This window comes from Streptopelia decaocto, assembly GCF_964273445.1.
Source record: "Streptopelia decaocto genome assembly, chromosome: 1".
Classification (NCBI taxonomy): Eukaryota; Metazoa; Chordata; class Aves; order Columbiformes; family Columbidae; genus Streptopelia; species Streptopelia decaocto.
This window is the reverse complement of record NC_138663.1, coordinates 96,263,979-96,278,436: the sequence shown is the minus strand read 5'-3', so window position 1 is coordinate 96,278,436 and position 14,458 is coordinate 96,263,979. Positions and strand designations below refer to the sequence as shown.

Below are 14,458 nucleotides of genomic sequence, written 5' to 3'. Positions count from 1 at the left end.
CAGGATGAGCTCAGCCAGCTCATCAAAACAGAGGAGGGTGCTCCCACTGGATGCCAGAATTATGCCACATGCACAGCCTTTCTTTTGTCTAACAGTGCAGCAACAAGTTCTCATGACAATATCCTTTTTCTTGTAAGATGCAAAATGAGGTGCTTCCCTCCATGGACAAGATCTGCACAACACACTGTGGGAAAATCCAGCTGGGCTCCCATCCAACGCTTCACAAACATAGGTGCTTGGTGTCCAAAGGGACATCAGATTTACTTTCTATCTGTATTGCTCTTCTTATTCGGTCTTACTAAAATAGCTATTTTATTTAGGCATTTGTTTTCAGGCCTTTCATACTGAGTTTTGTACAGGGTTTCTGTAACTGCAGCTCCCATGGCAACAATTTGCCTTCTCTCTCCCCTCCATTCAAGGTCTTCTCCTTTGGCGGGATATTTCCAGGCAGCACTCAGCCCCCATTCTCCACCTGATCCAGCTACATACTGGGCTGTCATTTTTCAAGACAGAAGTTCTTTACTCTGCTCCTCCACCATTTTTTCTTGCCCAGTTGCAGTTTCTTTTGTTCATTGCATTTGAAGCATTTTTTTCCTGGTGCTCAAGGCTGTGATTCTTCAATAACTAATGACTGTTAGCAAATTCTTGAGGATGACAGGGCATCTGTCTTCATTCTGCACCTGTGATTTCAAGGCTTTTCTTATGATGAGGAAAGTTAAGTGTGGGATGACAAACAGCAAGAGACACCTGCTATCAAGCTCTGCTTCAGACAGTAGTTTCTGAAAACAGCCAGATAACAAGCCCCATAGGCCAGAGGTGGAGCCTTGTGAACTCAACATGAGGCAAAGTTAGCATAAGGCCCATGGTCTCTCACCAGCAACGGTAGTCCTTTTCTGACTGAGCCACCAGACTCATGGGCAAGAGCAAAACCTCTCCCATGCAGAGCCAGGAACTTACCTCACCTGATCTACTAAAGTCCTGGGAACTGATTTTTTGTTAACCCAAACCTAATTCCCACTGAAAAAGAAAAGACTGCCTTTTGCAGCACCAGAGTCCCTGCAGCTCTGTGGTTCTCGTAACCTTAAACCTAACCTTAATCCTATTTGCAACCAGAGACTTGGGCTCAGGTCCCCCCACATACATGGGTGGTCCAGATGAGAAAGGTGAGGGGGGAGCAGTGTTGGTGCAATGCCATGTTCCCCTTGGAAGGCCTTTTGCGGCCCCAGTATCCCTGGAGCTGTAGGCTTTGTGGCTTTTGACATCCTAACCCTAATTGCATCCAACAACTTGGGCTCAAGTCCCAACATGCATGGGTGGCCCAGATGAGAAAGGTGTGGAGGGAAAAATATTGGTGCCGTGTCATGCTCCCCTTGGCATGCCTTTTTCATCCCTAGTGTCCCTGGAGTTGTAGGTTTTGTGACTCTTGAAACCCACACATAACCCCAAAAAGAAATTAAACTGCCAAAAATAATGATACCTTTGATATTTGTGTACACAGCTTCTGCAGGGCTATAGCTAGCCTGAGCACCCAGGCTTGCTGGCAGACACCTTCTTGACTGGAGGTGTTGTTACTTGAGTAGTAGGAGACCACCTCTGCAGAGAACAGAGGTGAGAGTCAGCGACCCGCGGAGGTATAGAGATCAGATGGAACTAGCGGCCGTTGTTATATTCAAGTGACCCATGAAAGCATGGGTACCAAGAGGAAGGCTACTGGCACCTCTCACTGGTGCACCACAGGAGACATTATGGAAGCATCTTGGACTTGGCTCTTTTGCAGACAGATGGAAGGAAACATCTCAAAGAGACTTGGAGGTTGGAGATGACTCTCTTTGAGAGGCAGCAGCTTTCAACTTCCAGTCAGCATGTTAACAAGGCAAATTTCTCAGTTCCTCCTGCCCTCTGCTCTTTCATACAATTTCCACATCACCAGGCTGAAGTCTTACTGGAAACTTCTGTCCTACCAGAAAAAGGGGTCTTGGGGGCTGCTGCCTCACCCAGCCCAGCTTGGGCACAGCCAGTCTCAGCTCACAAAATAGGTTGCCTTTCTGGTTGCATTCAAATCTCTCTTCTTCTGCTCTTGGCTGCTTCACCCCACCTATGGGCAGGTTTTGTTCATTACTCCTGAGTAATATCAGGTACTAGAAAATTTATCTCAGCCTATATGGCTAAAACCTCATAGGATGCGGAAAGTACTCTGTATCAAACAGAAAACCTCCCACCCCAGCACCATGAAAGGGTCTGAACTTAGGAACTGCTTTCATTACTCAAAACACAAGGAACTTGGAAACCTCCACCTTATTGCTTTGTTCACATACAATCTTTTTTAACATTTAAATATCTAATGATAAGCAAAAAAACACAGCTGAGAGACATCATACATAACAAGGCGTCAACAGAAATACCTGTTGGAGCATGGAAACCATGAAGCAAATAAGACTTTAATTTGTCTGCATAGAGCAAAGCACTTGTTTCAGGTCTTCTTCACAGCATTTGCCATTTAGAAAAAAAAAGAGTGAGAGAGAAAATGAAAAATTGAAAAAAAAAAAAAAGAAAAGGAAGAGGCTCTGATGAGGCCAGTTGTGTCTCTGCTCTGTCAAGGAAGGTCTTAAGCTTAGAGCATTCTTGGCTTACTCTCTTCCTCTGGCACTGTCTTGTTCGGTGCTCATAGAGCAACCTGCTCTCTTTGAGTCATGGGAGAAAAGAGAGGATCTAAAGGAAGAGGAGTTTAAACACACTGTGGAGGTAACGTCAGAGGGGTGAAGAAGAAGAATAGGAAAGTATTCTTCTGAGTAGATAAACATAGTCTAATGGAAATATCACAAGTCCTTTATTATATTACTTTGTGGTTTCAAAGGTCCAGTTTCTGAAGGTGAATACAGAATTTTAGTATCTTCCTTATGCATACTCTAGTATTTCCTTGGTCATCTAACATAAGAGAGTAGCCAAGAATGCTTTAGCATTCTCCCAGAAACTCAATGCTCAAATGCCATCTAGCAGATAAGGAATCAACAGCTCAAGCTATAGCCAGCTGGAGGTTCTGCTTTGCACAGACAGCAGATATACACTGTGATCACATGTTAGTGTTTAGCTGCTCTGATACGGCATCACATCTGACCCTTAAAAGTCATTTAAATACCAATGATCTTCAAACTCTACAGTCACCATTCTGCACTTCATTCATTCCTACCTGTATTCCAGGTAATGATGTGACAATGCTGCTCTTTATCATGACTCAAACATGCTGAGTCTTTACAGTTATTAGGCATGTTAGAATCAGGTGAACATCTTGCCTACTTAAGTTGTGTCCAAACCACTCACTAGTAAGCTAATGACATGCAGAGCATGTCGTGAATCAGCTCATTGCAGAAGTACTGGATTTAGGGAATTTGTTTTGACAAACCAAAACAGCTTGCTAATGCTTTTCTTTCAAGTCAAGGGCAGAATTACTATTGACTCCACCAAAGACAGAAATTCTCTGATTCATAAAGGTTATATGATGTGTCAGTTTATATACGTTGCTGCAGCATGCTGACCATGACTGGCCTGTCTGCTGGCTTGGGAAACAGTGCAGCCGTATGAGCAACCACCAGTCCATGGAAATGCAGCTGTTTTTTGGGAAACAAAAATTGTATTAGAGAAAATCCAGACAGGAGTTTTGTGGCTTTCCCCCAGCATACTTCATTGGCTGCTTGGTACAGTCAAAGCAGCAAAATAATTTCTCTGAACACTTCTTGTTTTGGGATGTGAGGGGAATAAACAAAGACCTGGTCAGCCTCCTTTCATTATTTGCGTTCGTGCCTGGCTGCTGCAGAATGTAACACCTCACCTTGTCTGGGAAGCGAGCGAGTGTTCGGAACACATTACTCACAGGCAGCAGCTCTGGCAAAGTCACCTTCATGGCACATAACTCGCAGGTATGGAACGCTGCACAGTGACTGCAGCTTATGAGGGAACTCTCCAAATCCATCTGTCCCAACTCTTGCAATATCCTGTTGATATCTAGTGGGCAAGATCTTGCTTGGGTACAAGTGCCCTGTTGCTTTTAAGGATGAAAAGGACCATTACAGCCTTGTGATGTGATTTTGATATCACAAAATGTGACAAAAGGCCAACTTTTCCCTACTGAGGCTACTTTCTCCTTATGCTCCACCTACAATCAAAGGAAGAGGGCTCTTGTAGATTCCGAGTGGACTATCAGGCTCCTCTAGTATCCAGCTAAAAGTGCAAATGCAATTTGTGTTCAAGACACAGTGCAGGGACTGACTTTCTTTTGCCTTCTCCAAACGTTTCTCACTCCAGTAATCTGTAATTCTGCTTCAAAGAACTGGATGGGTTATGGCAGTTTGTGCTTAACCAAATGATTTAAAGAAATAGGAGGCATCCAATAAGGAATTCCCCAGTGTGTAACTGAATGACTTGGCTGCATCATTCTACCTTTCAGCTGTTGTCTCAAGGCCTGGCCTGTAAAGATCATCCCTGGGCTCCAGCCAGTCCTCAAGCTACAAAATGATTTTTCATAACTCAACCCAAAATCTAGAGAAAATAAAAAAATAATTTCATTTTTCATGCCAAATTCCCCAAGGCTCAGGCAGGATTTCTCCTGGAACTCTTAAAAGACTAACCACAAGGTAACATAATTTGGTCTGTTTATAGTAAATCAATTCACAGGAATGAAAATGCAGGTAACAGAGCTCAGAACAGTGATCAGTTTAATTTTGCAGCAATCCAAGTACAAGTACAGCTATGCTTTTGTCATATACAGTGTTGAAATTGGAAAGAATGAAAAAAATCAGAAGCAGACAAACTACCTGTTTCTTGTGGAACACATTGTTGTAGTTCAACTCCAGCTAGCAATTAAAACCTCAACAGCTGCTCACTTACTCCCTGCCTCCCCCACAATAGGGAAGAGAATCAAAAAAGAAGGGAGAAAAGTCACGGATTGAGACAAAAACAGTTTAATAAAATAACAAAGTAACACAATACTACTACTAATATATATTAAATAGAAGTAGAACATAAAAGATACTCAGTGCAATTCCTCATGAACTCCGTCTATGCTGAGCAGCCAGTCCTGGGAAAAGAGAGAGCAGCCTGGTCCTGAACAGCCAGTCCCAGGGAAAGAAAAGACCAAAAGGGCAGAAAGACCCAGAGGCCAACTACAAAACAGCCAAACAGTAAAAGGCTGAAGTAAAGGAACTTCCAAACACAACTCAACTGAAATGGAGCAGAACCACAACAGGTCTCTCCAGCCAGAAAACCCAGCTCACATTAAATATGAAGCATGACGCTACCAGCATGGAATATTCTTATTGATGAATCTGGATATCAGTCAAGGTCTGCCCCATCTCTTCCTCCCTTCCTGGCTGCCTCACACCTTCAGATAGAGTGCCCAGAAAGAACTTAGTAACAGTGAATTCTCACATCCTCTTTGTTCCAACTCAAAACCACTGGAAAGTTACTTGAAGAAAAACATTAACATTGTCCCTGCGTGTTATCTTCTTACTCTCCAACTAGATCCAAACAACAACTGTGCTAGGTGTGAAAAAGAAGAGTTTCTAACTGCCTAAAGAAAATTAACTTGCTTTCATTTAAACCAGAACACAGGTGTTGATTTCTTTCTCTCCCTTCCAAAGGCAAACCCTAATCAGTCTGCCAGGTTCACAATCCATCCAGGTCCCTCATTACTGATTCTCCTGACATATCAGCTTACAAAAAATTGTCTGTCTTAACTAAAAGCTAAGTTGATGATTGTCTTCTAAGAAGAGAATATCACATTTCTCCACTGTCTTGTTAGATACATAAAGGAGGTGCTATTATTTCCTTCCTAAAACTGCATCATAGAGTTTTCCAGTCCTCTTGACTTGAATGTCTCCGAAGCCAGCTGCCTCGAGAAGCTTGCTGTACTCTGCTGCTGTTCGCTCTTTTCCTTCTGTCTGGACCAACATATTAATTGAATACAGTTGGGTTTCCAAAGGTCCACTTTTATCTTCATTCAGAAGCGATTCAACCAGCAGCACTCCACCACCTGGTTAAATTAAGAGAAATAAAACACAGGCTGAGCTCTGAGAAGATGAGGTATTTTTCAGCTGAGTTACTAGGCCAGATCTTAATCTTTAGTTTCAGGAAGAAGCAGCTTCTACATTAAGTCATATTCCAGCATCACAGAAGACAAAAAAAGAGCAAAAGCATCAGAGTGTGTCTCTGCTTGGCTACCTAGGTACTGACATGCTAGGGCTGAAGGGAATGCTACAGCTGGGATGCAAATTTCCCATTTTCCCCAGCTGAAATCCACAGGAGCTTACTGGCTTTGCTAAGAACCCGGCTCTGTAGGCAGTGTTTTCAAAGCACAAGGGTTCAATGTGATGTTTAATGGGATTTTTTTCTATGACATGTACACCTGTCTATTTAAACAATACCCAAATCTCCAGTTCTTACACCTAAATGCCTTGAAGACAAGTCCTTGTAGAGGACAAGGCTAAAACTGGAAGCCAGATAAGGAGAACTTTGATCAGGCTTATTAGCTCAGCTGCACATGGCTGATTTAGGAAAGAAAAAGACTAAACCCAGAAACGCCTGCACGAAACTCTGCCACCCAAACTATGCGTTAAGACTGGTGTGCTTCACATTACTGACAGGCATGAGTTGCTTTGCTCTTCAAGAGCTCACACTTACCAGGTTGGCAAGCCTTGTAGACTTTTGTCAGCAATTGCCTGCATTTGTCATCATCCCAATCATGCAGTGTCTTGGATAAAATATACAGCTCAGCTTCTGGAATTGAATCATTAAAGAAGTCTCCTGTAAAGCAAGAATACATGTTACACAAAATCCCCAAAATATAGAGGACTGAGTTAAGTAAATATTTTCAGGTCTGTCCAGTTCTAAAGACTCTGGGCTTACCACATCCATCACCCATATCAGACAGCAACAGACTTACCAGGTAAAAGTCCTCTGTGGCACTGAAAAGGGGATTTTATTCTTGTTTAGTCTCAATAAGGCCAGAAACGTTTAAAAGCGGCAGCTCATCCAAAACAGCCTTTGATGCACCAGAAAATATTTGAGTCTAAGTTTTCTCCAATTACAGGCATTCAGATTCATAAAGCGTTAAGAAGAGGAGACAGTTTCTCACGGTTTCTATCATGGAGAAAATGAAATAACTTCCCTTTATGTAAGCAAATTTTCAAAGAACTTCAGTAACCACAGAGGTAAATCCATAAGGAAAAAATACACATCTCTCACCTCCCAGCACTAGCTTCATCATCATGTCTTTTGTTCAGCACCTGGTGTACTGCGTTCAGTCTTTGCTTTCTGCATCTGACTTCATTTCTGCTCCCATTTCTTTGCACCGCTAACACAAGTAACATTTCCTGTGTTTCTCCATTTTTGTATTTATATAACCACTTCCTTCCTCAAGGCTTCTTTCTGCTTTCTGAGCTTTAAGCAATATTGAGTCATTCCAACACTTTGAAGGCTTTTGTAACATTAAAAATTAAATCTCCCTACACTAATTTTCATCATAGATGTTGCAAAGACCATGAAAGATTTATGGACCAGGCAACAGGACTATGGGTTAGTTCTCACTCATTCAAAGCCTGAAATATCTTAGGACTTGAAAGTCAATCAGTCATGACCAGAGAAGGAAAACCCCTTCCTCAGAGCAGGCCTGGCATCCTGCACATCTGCCAGGAGGTCTTCACAGGAGAAAAGAGAGTGCGAGGAAGAACTATAACCTGGCATGACAGTTTTTCAAAATTGCAGGACTTTGTTGTTGTTGTTGTTAAAGTACCCTTCTTCTGGAGAAATCAAATAGCTTTGTTCAGGAGTAAACAGCTTCTGGGTTGCTGAATGATTGAATTGTGTCTCTAATGGAAGGTAGCTGCAGATACACAACTGGGACAGCCCTGTGGTAGCAATGAACCATAGACCTGGGCTGAGGTGGCTGCAGTCTGGCATAAGGGGCAGCTGGAGACTGGAGTCAAAAGGCTCAGGAGCCACAGCTGTGACAACACTACACTGCTGTCCACACCTACCTTCATGGAAAGAGATACGATGCTCCTCATGGGGAACAAATTGCTCTTTAGCTACTTGCACAACTTTCGGCAGGTCATAAATTGTGACCATGGACTTCGGGTACAAAGAAACACACTCCTGGGCCAAAGCTCCACCACCTCCTTTAGAGAGAGCAAAAGAAGGTCAGTGCTGACAAAAACCTAACCTGTTCATCACCATCCCCATGAAGTGATGCAGGCAATGGTGCATTCAGCCTCATGGAAGCTAAAGCGGAAGAGGAGCGACAGGAGAGGCCACCATCTCCACTTGCTCTGCAGGAAGCTCCAGGGCCCCCAGCACCCAGGCCTGTGGGCTCAGCCCCAGCCCTACAGCTCTTATGCACCCCCTCAGACAGAATCAGAGAATCACAGAATGTTAGGGATTGGAAGGGACCTCAAAAGATCATCTAGTCCAATCCTCCTGCTGGAGCAGGAACACCTAGATGAGGCTACACAGGAAGATGTCCAGGCAGGTCTTGAATGCCTCCAGAGTAGGAGACTCCACAACCCCCCTGGGCAGCCTGTTCCAGTGCTCTGTTACCCTTACTGACACCCAGCTATAGGTACTGGAAGGTGGGAAATTAAAAACAGAGCCACTCAACCAGGCACTGGGGAAGCAGCAATAGAGCCCAGCAGGGAGCCTGGTGAGTCCCATGAATCCTGGCAGCACTGAGCAGCTCTGGGGCAGCAGGTGCTGCAGGGTAAGAGGCTGCAGATAATATCTCAACAACACTGACTGAAGGGAAGGAGGTAAAGAGTCTGGTACCAGCAGAATGTATCAAGCAAGGCAAAAAAAAAATGCCAAAGCTGCCACATACACAGGGGAATAAGACACTACTCACACAAATGACACTCTGTAGAGAAAAACATTGAGCTTCCTAATACTCTCATCACTCTCACGTTTCTCTTTTTAGCCCAAGCAAACCAGTAAAATTCTCTTTTTATTGTTGACAAGATTGTGAAATATGTCCTATTTTCCATTGCTGTTCCCATCATATAACATAGGAGTTATTTTTCTTTTCAGAGCTTGTAAAAGAAGACAGTTCAAAGGCTTGTTAAAGATCTGACACTCACCTCCCAGGTCACAGATTTGCCTGAAAGGGGAAAGGTCAAATGCAGAAAGAACATCTCTGCCACATATACCCCATATTGAGTTCTGGCCAGCCATGAATTTCAGCATTTCTTCTTCTGATCTAGTAATGCAAACAGACACAGCACATAGAAAAGCTAACTTATAATATGTTTGGTGATTTCTGTCATACAATTATTGCAAGTTTTATCTTAAACTCTGATATCTGTTTTTAATTACACAGAATACAATCTCTTTGAATATAAAACTGTGTTGAGTCTTACTGTAGCAGAAGGGTACAGCTATAAATTCACACATTTCAATAGGGAATGAATACCATTCAAGTCCAATAGCCTATTAAGCTGCTAATTCTCAGGCTTCTGAGGGATTTTTTTTTTTCCTTCGACTACCATTGCCTCTGTGCCAGAGACCTGAGATACAGTTTTGTCCTAGTTTCAGCTGGGGTAGAGGTAATTTTCCTCCTAGCATCTGGTATAATGTTGTGTTTTGGATTTAGTATGAGAATAATGCTGATAACACACTGATGTGTTAGTTGTTAAGCAGTCACGGACTTTTCAGCTTCTCACGCAGTGCCAGGTGCGTAAGAAGCTGGGAGAGGACACAGTGAGGACAGCTGACCTGAACTGGCTAAAGGAATGTTCCATACCACATGACATCACAGTCAGAATATATTCTGGGGGGAACTGCTCAGGAGTACTGCTTCTTGCAAACTGGTTGGGTATTGTTTGAGGAGTGGTGAGCAATTGCATTGTGCATTGCTTGGTTTTTAATTTTTTATTATTATCCTTGTTATTATTAACATTTTCTCTTTCTGTCCTATTAAACTGTATTTATCTCAACCCATGAGGTTTACCTTTTTTCCTGATTCTTTCCCCATCCTACTGGGGGTAGTGGTGAGCAAATAGCTGTGTGGTGCTTAGCTGTCTGCCGTGTTAAACCACAACAGTTTTTCAGAATAGGAAATTATATACTTCTATTCAGAATATCAGTGTCCCAGTAATGGATATTGTTGAGAATGGAAAATGCTACATGATGGTTCTGATGAGTGGGATTTTCCCATCATCATATTTAATTGTCCTGAGCCATAATCAAAAACATTTTTTTTATCTACCGTAGGAAGAATTCTATTTCTATAAACATACTAATGATTACCTGTACATTGCTCCAAAAGGGTCTTCAGATGAAATGCCAAAAGCTCTTTCATATTGGTTTCTTCCTTCTCTGAAATAGCAAGCACAAAACACATGAGAGCATGGATTTGTTTTTCTCTTACCCCAAACACACCTTGGGACTGTAGTTTCAGCTAGTTCATCACTGTGGAAGGTGCTCAGCTTTGCACAGAATATAATATATGCCAGTCTGTCTATAATGGCTGTAAAGGTACCCTCATTTGCCACCCCAAAATATGCTGATATATTTCTCAGCCTTTCACTAGTACTTTTCAAGGCCAGGATGGATGTGGCTTTGAGCAACCTGATCTAGTGGAAGGTGTCCTTGGCCATGACAGAGGGGGTTGGAATTAGATGATCTTTAAGGTCCCTTCCAACCCAAACTATTCTATGATTCTATGATTTATGGGAACACATCTCAGGCAAAGATACAAGACTGGTGCAATCATCACCATCACACACACCATGTTTGACCACCAGTTGCACTGACTGGAACAAGCGAGACTCCAGCCCCATATTAAAGTACTCCTATACACCTTTGTAATAGAAGTATCCTCAGCCATGATTACTCCCACTGTAATGATCAAGTGCTTTCCTGAAGGTCAAACACACAGAAAACTGATTCCTAGATCATCTCTACCTTCAGAAGAAAAAGGAAAACAAGAACACACACAAAGGGAAAATAAGAAAAAAACAAGAACATATATTGGCTGTGTTAACAGCCAAAATGAACTCTTGTTTTTTTCTGAGACCCAGTCAACATCTTAATCATGCCCTTCCCCAGAAACACACCACTCAGAGGACCCACACAGATTCCTTACCTCACAGCATCAGCCAGGTAGTGCCAGCACAAGTAGACTGTATTGGAATAATACATCATAATATGATACTGAGACTTGGGACTTGATTTTGTAAGGTAGATGTTGGAAATGTCTGTGTTTCTGTAGAGAGCTAAAGGGTGAAATAAATACATTAACTAACAGGTATGATATACCACCTTGCCAAGACCATTCTACAGCATGGTATTTATCACCAGAAGTTGTCTATATGACCCAAGACACAACCACATCACTTCTACAATCATTCCCTCCACTGCAATGAGCGGTGGGTGAGGGCTGCTGAAATGTGTGTTGCCCTATTCAGTGTGAGTAAACGCTGTCTACCCACACTTACTCCAGCACTAAACATTTATTTCAAGAACAGCAAGAGGAATGCCTTATGAGGGTCATCATTTACCTATGGGTTTCTGCTATAAGAGGACACTTTTGGTATGCTCTATTTAAAGGAGAAGCCCTTGCAGACAAGTCTTTTTTCTGCTCAACAAGTGGGAGACAAGTCCCCAAAACAACATGCCAACCACACCTACCCTCTCTCAGTTCACTAGTGCAGGACCATCTGCAGACACGTGAATGTCTAAAGGACTCAAAGAAATCTCACCTATAGGACTGGCATACAAAAGGCATATAAAAGATATACCCTGCTCTCCCTAAAGTCATTGTGCAACTACAGTAAAAGCCCTAAAACAAGACAAGGCAACACAAGCCAGAGCAAGGGACACAACTTACAAGACTAGCTAGTCCAGACCAGTTTTCTGATGGCCACAGATGCCTTCTGACCACATGGACCCAAGGTTTTTGATGCTCAGGCAAACTTAAATCACCTCTCAGTTCAGATCAACAACCTAACAAAATACTTCACATGGTGGCAAAACATCAACAAAAAACAAAATACATTTTAAAATCATGTTGTTGCCCATTTACCCTTGCATTTTATCCTAAGGTTTAAAAATCACACCCACACCTCAGAGTTTTTTGAGACCAGCTCTGCAGAGACCCTGAATATCTTCCCCAAGGTCACCTGAGGCTCCGGCACAAAGTTTAGAGACATAGAACCCTTCACCTGGGTTTTGCTTTATACTTTTAATCATGCTGACATTTGCTGCTTCTCTTTCAGCTGAAGAATGGATGGTGTTCTCAAGTGATTCTCTCCTCCTTTCAGCAACTGGCCTTACACAAGATATCACCTCTCCCCACACACCTTGCCTCACTTTCAAAACCATCAGAGGTTTAAGTCATTTAATTTCTTCCCATTTTGCCTTTATTACCTCCTTCTTGTGTGAGCTCTACTGTCAAGAGCTTCAGTCCCACACAGGCATCCAGCAGCCTTTCCATCCCTGTGGTGCTGGTACCCAAACGTGCGGCAATGGCATCTGAAGAAAGAGGCTTTCCTGACTCCAGCAGAAGATCAAACACCCCCAGTTCACAGGCAGTGAACATAACCTGGGGGTAAGGAAAGGTGGGAATGAGAGATCAAGTGAAAGCACCAAAGCCTACCGCATTTCTAAACCTGCTCTGTTGGAAAAAATATACACTTTATCCATGTAAAAATCATATTTCATATAAAGTCCAATGATTAAACTGAAGCTTCTCCAAACACCAATAATACTATACAGTGCTTGTAATGCACCTTTTTCATTTCTTTCCCTTTCCTGGCAAAGCCAACCAATGTTTTTGGCTAACAAAGGTTCAGATTTAGAGACCAAGTTTTGAGTGTGAATGTTCCTGCCTCCTCCTTAGTTTCAGAGAACATTCTCAATCTCTCTTTCTTTTTGCCTGGAGACTCAATGACAAGACAGTGTAGTGGTGAATTTTTCCGTTGTTGTTTTTGTTCTTTAGCTAAGGGTCTAAAATATGCTCCAGTGAACTCTAGAGATTCTCCTGTGGGTTGCAGCAGGGAGGAATATTCCACCCTGTGGTCCCTATTTTCAGTGCTTGACTGCAGTGGTCTTCCTGAGGCAGGGAGGATTCCCTCAATCAAAAGGATTGTCTCATTCAGGCCAGCAGAACTGGAGGTGTATAACATCTCTAGGAAGAAGCTTCAACCTTCAGACAGACATATGTAAATTCACATAAGAAAAAGATCCTCCTTTAGCTGCACACAGTCAAGTTTACAAGTATTACCCTACTTATCTGGCCACACAAACACCCCTAAAACAGTAACAAATACAGGCAATCAATTGAGTTGATGCATCTACAATGATTTGATAAAGTCCACAGGAAGCTCCTTTTACCCTCAGTAAGAACATATTTAACCAAAGTTGAGATCGCAGAGAAGTTCTCAAGCTCAGCCTTCTGCACAGTACATAGAGACAAACCATGGGAGAAGGAAGCATATTCTTTGAGAAGACATTTGAAAAGTCTTGTTTTTTGTATGGTTTAACAGAAGGGGAAAAGGCAATTGAAGTAAGCTCTCTGTTTCTCAACCTCCAAAAGTGAAAACTGGGAAGAAATACCACCACCAGAGGAACATCCCACATTTGAGGCAGTCAGACAGCAAGCCCTCAGCTATAAACTGTGGTTTTTATAAAGCCTCATACAGAGACAAGGCCTGCTCATCCAAGAGCCCAGAGGGGTCTCAATGCTAAGTCTACTCTGAGAAATCAGGTCACTTTCAAATCTTTTTTCTTTTCAAATTTCCTTCCTGCCTAGATGAGCTGACAGGATGTTTTAATATGAGATGGTCTTCCTCCCAAAAAGTTACATCCTAACTCACTAACGTAAGATCCTTGAATATTTCTGTCTGCATCTATCCAAGACTGAGTTATATTTCTTACCTTTGAGACTAAAAATCCACTGCTGTATTGCAAGATGACTTGAGGATAGTCAAGGTCCTCTGCGGAACCCATTTTCGTTCCAGACTGAGGCACAGGTTCTCTGGTCCTCTTAATTTAAATAAGCTTATTTCCACCAAGCACTGAGCACACCAGCTGATCCACTTAATCTCATTGCTTCTGAGAAACACACTGGTTACAAAACGCAGTAGCTGAGTTCTTTGGCTTCAGTGGGTCTTTCTGCCAGATTCAGCTGTTTCTTTGGCTCTTCCATCATCAAGTACAAGGCTAAAGAAACAGTGCAGATTCCAGCTTGTATTTTCAGTTCTGCAGTCAGTTAACACACTGGTACTTCAGAAGCACTTGAAAGCTTGTCACAAGCAAACCAGAATTCAGTCCAGAACAGCATCAAGAACCTGAACTCAGTGCAACAGGAGCTCATAAACCAAAGCAGAGTCTTACTTGGGGTTTGTTCAAAAGGAGCTCTCCTCCATCAGGCTGGCTTTTTGATGCTGGAAGACTTCCCAAGAATAGAAATCCTTAC

At 42.6% G+C, this 14,458-nt stretch overlaps 1 protein-coding gene across 1 annotated transcript; it reads right to left on the bottom strand.

Moving 5' to 3' along the window:
* Nucleotides 1–4,939: 4,939 nt before the first annotated feature.
* Nucleotides 4,940–14,197, bottom strand: ASMT (acetylserotonin O-methyltransferase). The gene is made up of 8 exons (XM_082058810.1): nucleotides 13,918–14,197; nucleotides 12,409–12,583; nucleotides 11,126–11,255; nucleotides 10,288–10,356; nucleotides 9,120–9,238; nucleotides 8,028–8,168; nucleotides 6,673–6,795; nucleotides 4,940–6,025 (listed from the first exon to the last, which is right to left on the bottom strand). The coding sequence occupies exons 1-8, from the start codon at nucleotides 13,987–13,989 to the stop codon at nucleotides 5,814–5,816; spliced, it is 1,041 nt and encodes a 346-aa protein (XP_081914936.1). The 5' UTR covers nucleotides 13,990–14,197; the 3' UTR covers nucleotides 4,940–5,813.
* Between the last annotated feature and the right edge of the window lie 261 nt (nucleotides 14,198–14,458).

Excerpts from the sequence above, each read along its gene's own strand:
- ASMT (XM_082058810.1), bottom strand. The coding sequence starts at position 13,989 with ATGGGTTCCGCAGAGGACCTTGACTATCCTCAAGTCATCTTGCAATAC. Across the intron at positions 12,584-13,917 it reads GTGGATTTTTAGTCTCAAAG|GTTATGTTCACTGCCTGTGA; the intron begins GTAAGAAATATA and ends CCTTACCCCCAG. Across the intron at positions 6,026-6,672 it reads CTACAAGGCTTGCCAACCTG|GTGGTGGAGTGCTGCTGGTT; the intron begins GTAAGTGTGAGC and ends TAATTTAACCAG.